This window comes from Carcharodon carcharias, chromosome 33, assembly GCF_017639515.1.
Source record: "Carcharodon carcharias isolate sCarCar2 chromosome 33, sCarCar2.pri, whole genome shotgun sequence".
In the NCBI taxonomy this organism is placed as follows: Eukaryota; Metazoa; Chordata; class Chondrichthyes; order Lamniformes; family Lamnidae; genus Carcharodon; species Carcharodon carcharias.
Genome location: NC_054499.1, coordinates 16,491,970 through 16,500,480, shown reverse-complemented (window position 1 = coordinate 16,500,480; position 8,511 = coordinate 16,491,970). Strand labels below are relative to the sequence as shown.

The following is an 8,511-nucleotide window of genomic DNA, read 5'->3' as shown; positions in this document are numbered from 1 at the left end:
CCTGACTTTACCTTCTGGATAATTTTAAACCTTTATTACTTTCCCTCGTTGTTAGCGTAACTCCAGTTCCAAACCCTGATCCGATGCAAGCCCCTAAAACACTCTGACAATGCAGCACTCCCTCACCACTGACCCTCCCACAGTGCAGCACTCCCTCACCACTGACCCTCCCACAGTGCGGCGCTCCCTCACCACTGACCCTCCCACAGTGCGGCGCTCCCTCACCACTGACCCTCCCACAGTGCGGCGCTCCCTCACCACTGACCCTCCGACAGTGCGGCGCTCCCTCACCACTGACCCTCCGACAGTGCGGCGTTCCCTCACCACTGACCCTCCGACAATGTGGCGCTCCCTCACCACTGACCCTCCCACAGTGCGGCGCTCCCTCACCACTGACCCTCCCACAGTGCAGCACTCCCTCACCACTGACCCTCCCACAGTGCGGCGCTCCCTCACCACTGACCCTCCCACAGTGCGGCGTTCCCTCACCACTGACCCTCCCACAGTGCGGCGCTCCCTCAGTACTGACCCTCCGACAGTGCGGCGCTCCCTCACCACTGACCCTCCGACAGTGCGGCTCTCCCTCACCACTGACCCTCCCACAGTGCGGCGCTCCCTCACCACTGACCCTCCCACAGTGCAGCACTCCCTCACCACTGACCCTCCCACAGTGCGGCGCTCCCTCACCACTGACCCTCCGACAGTGCGGCGTTCCCTCACCACTGACCCTCCGACAGTGCGGCGCTCCCTCACCACTGACCCTCCGACAGTGCGGCGCTCCCTCACCACTGACCCTCCGACAGTGCGGCGTTCCCTCACCACTGACCCTCCGACAATGTGGCGCTCCCTCACCACTGACCCTCCGACAGTGCGGCGCTCCCTCACCACTGACCCTCCCACAGTGCAGCACTCCCTCAGTACTGACCCTCTGACAGTGCGGCGCTCCCTCAGTACTGACCCTCTGACAGTGTGGCGCTCCCTCAGTACTGACCCTCTGACAGTGCTGCACTCCCTCAGTACTGACCCTCTGACGGTGCTGCACTCCCTCAGTACTGACCCTCTGACAGTGTGGCGCTCCCTCAGTACTGACCCTCTGACAGTGCTGCACTCCCTCAGTACTGACCCTCTGACGGTGCTGCACTCCCTCACGGTTTTCCGCGTTTCTGTATTTTCGGGATTTGGTCGGCAGGTGGCGCTGCTATGGCCGGAAGTGAGGCCCCTGGACGAGGGACGTTTCCGGTTCCGATTACCGGAAATGACGGTGTCTGTGGACCGGGAGGCGGAGAGTGAGAAACAGATCGGACAGCCGGGTGAGATACAGAGAGATTCGTCAGGGAAACTGGCAGTGAAGGAGGGAGGGAGGGGATGAGGAAGGAGGGAGGGAGGGGATGAGGAGGTAGGGAGGGAGGGGATGAGGAAGGAAGGAGGGAGGGAGGGGATGAGGAGGGAGGGGATGAGGAGGGAGGGAGGGGAGGAGGAAGGAGGGAGGGGAGGAGGAAGGAGGGAGGGGAGGAGGAAGGAGGGAGGGGATGAGGAAGGAAGGAGGGAGGGGATGAGGAAGGAGAGAGGGAGGGGATGAGGAGGGGATGGGGATGAGGAAGGAAGGAGGGAGGGGATGAGGGAGGATGGAAGGAGGGAGGGGATGAGGAGGGAGGGAGGGGATGAGGAGGGAGGGAGGGGAGGAGGAAGGAGGGAGGGGATGAGGAAGGAGAGAGGGAGGGGATGAGGAGGGGATGGGGATGAGGAAGGAAGGAGGGAGGGGATGAGGAAGGAGGGAGGGGATGGGGATGAGGAAGGAAGGAGGGAGGGGATGGGGATGAGGAAGGAAGGAGGGAGGGGATGGGGATGAGGAAGGAAGGAGGGAGGGGATGGGGATGAGGAAGGAAGGAGGGAGGGGATGGGGATGAGGAAGGAAGGAGGGAAGGGATGGGGAGGAGGGAGGGGATGGGGAGGAGGGAGGAAGGAGGGAGGGGGATGAGGGAGGATGGAAGGAGGGAGGGAATGAGGGAGAATGGAAGGAGGGAGGGGATGCAGGAGGATGGATGGAAGGAGGGAGGGGATGAGGGAGGATGGAAGGAGGGAGGGGATGAGGGAGGGAGGAAGGAGGGAGGGGATGGGGATGAGGAAGGAGGGAGGGGATGGGGATGAGGAAGGAGGGAGGGAGGGGATGGGGATGAGGAAGGAGGGAGGGGATGGGGATGAGGAAGGAGAGAGGGGATGGGGATGAGGAAGGAAGGGGGGAGGGGATGAGGAAGGAGGGAGGGGATGGGGATGAGGAAGGAGGGAGGGGATGGGGATGAGGAAGGAGAGAGGGGATGGGGATGAGGAAGGAGAGAGGGGATGGGGATGAGAAAGGAAGGAGGGAGGGAGAGGATGGGGGAGGAGGGAGGGGATGGGGAGGGGGGGATGGAAGGCAGGAGGGAGGGAGGGGATGGGTAGGCAAGGAAAGAAGGAGGGCGGGAGGGAGCCATTGGGGAGGGAAGGAAGGAAGGAACGAGGGGATGGGGAGGGAGGGAAGGAGTGAGGGGATAGGGAGGGAAGGAGAGATGGGATGGGGAGCGAAGCAAGGAGGGAGGGAGGGGTTGGGGAAGGAGGGAGGGAGTGGATGGGGAAGGAGGGAGGGAGTGGATGGGGAAGGAGGGAGGGAGGGGATGGGGAAGGAGGGAGGGGAGGGATGGGGGAGGGGGGGGAGGGGATGGGGAAGGGGGGAGGGAGTGGATGGGGAAGGAGGGAGGGAGTGGATGGGGAAGGGGGGAGGGAGTGGATGGGGAAGGGGGGAGGGAGTGGATGGGGAAGGGGGGAGGGAGTGGATGGGGAAGGAGGGAGGGAGTGGATGGGGAAGGAGGGAGGGAGGGGATGGGGAGGGAGGGAGGGAGTGGATGGGGAAGGAGGGAGGGAGGGAGGGGATGGGGAAGGAGGGAGGGAGGGGATGGGGAAGGAGGGAGGGAGGGGATGGGGAAGGAAGGAGGGATGGGATGGGGAAGGGAGGGAAGGAGGGAGTAGATGGGGAAGGAGGGATGGGGAAGGAAGGGAGGGAGTGGATGGGGAAGGAGGGAGGGAGGGGATGGGGAAGGAAGGAGGGAGGGGATGGGGAAGGAAGGAGGGATGGGATGGGGAAGGAAGGAGGGATGGGGAAGGAGGGAGGGAGGGGATGGGGAGTGGAGGATGGAAGGAGCGAGGGAGGGATGGAAGGTGGGAGGGAGGGGATGGGTAGGCAAGGAAGGAAGGAGGGCAGGAGGGAGCCGTTGGGGAGGGAAGGAAGGAGGGGGATGGGGAAGGAAGGAATGAACGAGGGGATGTGGAGGGAGGGAAGGAGTGAGGGGATAGGGAGGGAAGAAGAGATGGGATGGGGATGGAAGGAAGGAGGGAAGGGGTTAGGAGGGAGGGAGGGGATGGGGAAGGAGGGAGGGAGTGGATGGGGAAGGAGGGAGGGAGGGAGGTGTTGGGGAAGGAAGGAGGGAGGTGTAGGGGAAGGAATGAAGGAAGAAGGGAGGGGATGGGGCGGGAAGGAGGGAGGGAGGGGATGGGGAAGGAAGGAGTGAGGGAATAAGGAAGGAAGGAACGAGGGGATGGGGAGGGAGGGAAGGAGGGAGGGGATAGGGAGGGAAGGAAGGAGCGATGGGATGGGGAGAGAAGGAAGGAGGGAGGGAGTGGATGGGGAAGGAACGAAGGAGGGAGGGAATGGGGAAGGAAGGAGAGAGGGAGGGGATGGGGAATGAGGGAGAGGGAGTGGACGGAGAAGGAAGGACCCATCCCCTCCCTCCCCCCCTTCCCCGTCCTCCCCTCCCCCCCCCCCCCCCTCCTTCCCCAGTGTCCCCTCCCTCCTTCCCCATTCCCCCTCCTCTCCCCCCTTCCCAATCCCTCCCTCCCCCCTTCCCCATCCCCTCCCTCCCTCCTTCCCCGTCCCCCCTCCCCCCTCCCCCCCCCGTTCCCCTCCTCCCCCCTTCCCCATCCCCTCCCTCCCCCCCTTCCCCATCCCTCCCCCCCCCCCTTCCCCATCCCCTCACCTCCCTCCTCCTTCCCGTCCCCCTCCCTCCTTCCCATCCCCTCCCTCCCCCTTGCCCCGTCACCCTCCCTCCCTCCTTCCCCGTCCCCTCCCTCCTCCCCCCTTCCCCATCCCCCCTCCTCTCCCCCCTTCCCAATTCCCCTCCCCCACCCTCTTCCCCGTCCCCCCCCCCTTCCCCTTCCCCTCCTCCCCTCCTTCCCCCATCCCCTCCCCTCCCTCCTTCCCCGTCCCCTCCCTCCCTCCTTCCCCATCCCTCCCCTCCCTCCTTCCCCGTCCCCTCCCTCTTTCCCCCTCCCCTCCCTCCCTCCTTCCCCCTCCCCTCCCTCCCTCCTTCCCCGTCCCCTCCCTCCCACCTTCCCCGTCCCCTCCTTCCCCCTCCCCTCCCTCCTTCCCCCTCCCCTCCCTCCTTCCTTCCCGGTCCCCTCCCTCCTTCCTTCCTGCAACTCACCCCATATCCCCTCCATGAGCTGTCCTTTCCCCCTCGAGACCGCGATTTCTCCCCTCCCCCTCGAGACCGCGATTTCTCCCCTCCCCCTTGAGACCGCGATTTCTCCCCTCCCCCTTGAGACCGCGATTTCTCCCCTCCCCCTCGAGACCACGACTTCTCCCCTTCCCCTTGAGACCGCGATTTCTCCCTTCCCCCTCGAGACAGTGGTTTCTCCCTTCCCCGTTCCGCCGTCGTGCAGTGTGGATTACTCGGTCTCTTTCTTTCTCAGGTGCCTGTGACCATGAACCCGGAGTTGGATCTCGCTGAGACTGTGGCGGTGAGCGGAGCTTCCCTTCAAAACGGCCTGTCCGAGCACCGTGAGGCGCCGGAGAAACAACACAGGCTCCACCGGGAGGCGGCGTTGCTGGCTAGAGTCCGGCAAGACTCTGAGGGAGGGGACAGCGAGTCGGAAGAGGCGGCGGGCGGCTTTCCCGAAGCGGCAGCGCCTGGGGAGGATGGTGTCGAGGGTGAACGGCCTGAGGATGGACAGAACGGCTTGCAGTGGAGACAGGCCGGATCGTCCTGCAGCTTCCCGTGTGGGAAAGACTTTATCGTGACAGCCAAGCTGCGACATGAGCTGACCCACTCCGACGAGTGGCCCATCAACTGCCGGACGTGTGGCAAACGTTTCTCCCAAATGCCCTCCGTGCACAAGGGGCAGCGGCCAAACAAACGCAGCGGCAGTGGGCAGGCCTTGACCAGTGTCTTGGCGTCACGGGGTGATACAGAGCAGGGACCACACAGGCAGGCACAGTGCAGTAGGACCATCAACCACATGGCCGCCCTCCATGACCTTAAGCACCCTTTCGAGTGCCCCGAGTGTAGCAAAGGCTACCAGCCCCGTGCCACCCGGCGTCAATGCCAGCAGTTCCACAGTGCCCCGCGCCGGTACAGGAACAGGCAGTGTGGCCAGACCTACCACCCTCTGTGCCACCTGCAGCGCAAGCAGCCGGCACACACCGAGAACAAGCCCCGTGGCTGTGCGGAATGCCAGACTTTGACCTTTGTGAAGGAGCTTTATCATCAGCGCAGGGTCAGGTCTTTCACCTCTTCCCAGCGTGGCCCCTCCCTAAACCGGCTGCAGAAGCTGAAGCCGCACCAGGAGGTTCACAGTGCATTGATCCCCTATCCCAACAAGGGTTGTACGTCAGCCAGAGGCCTGGAGAAAGACAGCAGGGTGCACAGCCCAGAGTTGAGGCCGTTCACCCGTGGCAGAGCTCTCAGCCAGGCCAGTAACCTCCGGAAGTGCAAGAGATTCCTCCCCAAGGGTGACGGAGACCAAGGCGCGGACCAGGGGTCAAGCAGGGTACCAGGCCAGGAAGAGGTCAGGGGGTCAGACGGGGGACCAGGCAGGGCGACAGACCAGAGGTCGGGCCAGGAAGAAGGCAGGGCACCTGACAGGGCACCGAACTGGGTGATGGGCCAGGGGTCAGAGGGGGCAACGGGGCAGGGCTCAGGTGAGAGACTGGAAAGGATGACAGAGCAGGAGTCAGGCAGAGGACCGGAAAGGGCGACGGAACGGGGGTCAGACGGGGGCTCGGAATGGGTGATGGAGCAGGGGTCAGACGGGGGACCAGAATGGGCGACGGAGCAGGGGTCAGAGGAGGAATCGGAATGGGCGACAGAGCAGGGGTCAGACAGGGGTGCCGACCACTCCAGCAGCTGCCCAGAGTGTTTTGTGGTGTTCGGTGAGGAGTCACAGCTGCAGCAACAGCTTACACGCCAGTCGGGGGACCGTCCCTTCGAGTGTGCGGATTGCGGAAAGGCCTTCACTCGACTGCGGGGGCTACAGGACCACCAGCGGATCCACACAGGGGAGCGGCCTTTTATCTGCATCGAATGTGGCAAGTCCTTCACGCGAATGTCAGCGCTGAGGGTTCACCTGCAGGTACATGGGGGTGACAGGCCCTACCAATGCAGTCTGTGCGGAATGAAGTTCGCCTTTGGCTCCCGCCTGCGCCGTCACATGAGGACTCACACAGGCGAGCGACCGTACGTCTGTACAGAATGTGGCGTGGCCTTTGCTCAGTCCTCCAACCTCAAGGATCACCAGCGCAGTCACTCTGGGGAGAAGCCCCACGTGTGCCGTGAGTGTGGCCGTGCCTTTGTGTCTTCCTCGACGCTGGTCAAACACCTGCGTACTCACACCGGCGAGAAACCCTACAAATGTGATCTGTGTAGGAAGTCCTTCACCCAGTCTTCCACCCTGAAGAGACACAAGTGCCCAGTGGCCCAGCAGCAGCTGGAGGCAGGAAAAACTGGGCAGGATCGAGCTGCTGCGGACGAGACAGAGAGGATGGAGCAGGAAATACTTTGTATCTGTGAATGTGGTAAACCGTATGTGAAGCGAGGGCGTGGCGAGCCACAGCGCTGTCCACATACAACCCAGGGACATTGCAAGGGCAAGGCTGCATTGTAAGGGTATCCGATGCCGAGACAATGTACTGGCGGGATACTTTCTGCCAGGGCCTGTTGGTCAGAAGTGTTGGCAAGGGTACAGTGGGTAGAGAGTTGATAATTGACACTGTTCACAACAAGTAACCCACAGGATGCCGATTCAGAGAAGGGATTGTTCCCTCCTGATATGTGTTCTCAGAGTATGGCTTCTGGTTGGTGATCCTTAGCAGTCTGAGGCAAGCCTGCAGCTGCTATGAACAGGGCAAATTACAACCTGCCTGTGCCAATGGTTTAGATGTAAAGGGCAAGGTGATACTCCAGCCTTTCACTTACTGCGTCTATCAGTGTTTTAATCGGCCACTAAGCGTGCAAGGGGCCCTCGCTGCTCACGAGCAGAGGGAGGAAGTGTCTCTCCTTGATTAAAGACTTCTTCCTGAAAGAACACCAACTGACCAATAGGAAATCCGCCATCTCTTGAGAGCCTGGAGGCTGCCCTGTTACAGTTTGAGATGCGATTGCTGGCAGAGTGGTATCCGAGGCCCCTTGCCAGTACCCAGGGGGGAGGGGGAGGTCTCACTGCCGGCACCTGGGAAAGAGGGGGACCCTTACTGCCGGTGCATGGGGTCACACTCACTGGGCACTAAATAGGAGCCATCGCTTTGCTGGAATCTATAAGTCCACGTTGGGCCAGTATCTTGAGAGAGGAGCAGGCACGATGAGGGGGTTACACGCTAGTGCGCCGCTGAGACAGGGTGAGGGGGTTACACGCTAGTGCGCCGCCGAGACACGTGAGGGGGTTACACACATATCAAGAGGACAGGGTGAGGGGGTACACGTGCATCGACATTAGAGGAGTGTGAAAGGAGACACTTTTGGACAGGGGTCTGTAACCTGCAGGTTTGGATCACGTGTGGCTCCCAATGTTTTCTAGTCAGATCACATGAAAATGATTTAATTTTCTTTTTAGTTTTTTTTTCCATGAGAAGTAAGAGCCATATTTTTATTGTGGAGATAAAAGGCTAATCATTACACTGCACTTTATAGTTTCATCTTAACAAAAAACATCACTGTGCTTGAAATAAACATGAGTGGTACAGCTACAGCATGGTTATAGATAATGCCTTTGCTTCCAGGGACAGGTTTTGTGGTTGCGATCACATGATTGTTTCTAATATAGCGGTGACCATAAATTATTCTGAATGTTATTAGAACCTATTATTTTTATCATGAGAATTAATGGCAAAAGAATTGTCTTAATTCCATGCGTTTTAAGTTAAAGTTTGTTCTGAAGATGAGTTTACTGACGATTATATTAATAAAACAGCAAAAAATATTTCAGTTCGGTCTATTTAACTGATTTTTGTTTCTATTCAGACACACAATAAACTCCATGTATTTAATTTCTATGTGTATTATGCATTCTGTTGGAGATATTTGGCAACCTCAACTATTTGTTTTAGAAATGCTGAATTTTCATCGCGCTCAAAAATAAATTGTGTCTAAAATAAAAAGGCCTACAGTAAAAAAGGTTACTGAGCCCTGCATTAATGTAGAAAGGACAGGGCAAGGGGGTACACACTCTGGGCAGGGCGAGGGGGGTTACACTAGTGTATCGAGTTTA

General features: G+C 60.1%; 1 protein-coding gene across 1 annotated transcript; it reads left to right on the top strand.

Annotated features, from left to right (window-relative positions):
- Positions 1 to 1,260: 1,260 nt before the first annotated feature.
- LOC121272176 (zinc finger protein 835-like) lies at positions 1,261 to 8,260 on the top strand. The gene is made up of 2 exons (XM_041178679.1): positions 1,261 to 1,310; positions 4,723 to 8,260. Exon 2 carries the CDS (start codon positions 4,735 to 4,737, stop codon positions 6,910 to 6,912), a length of 2,178 nt encoding a protein of 725 aa, XP_041034613.1. The 5' UTR covers positions 1,261 to 1,310; positions 4,723 to 4,734; the 3' UTR covers positions 6,913 to 8,260.
- The last annotated feature ends 251 nt before the right edge of the window (positions 8,261 to 8,511 follow it).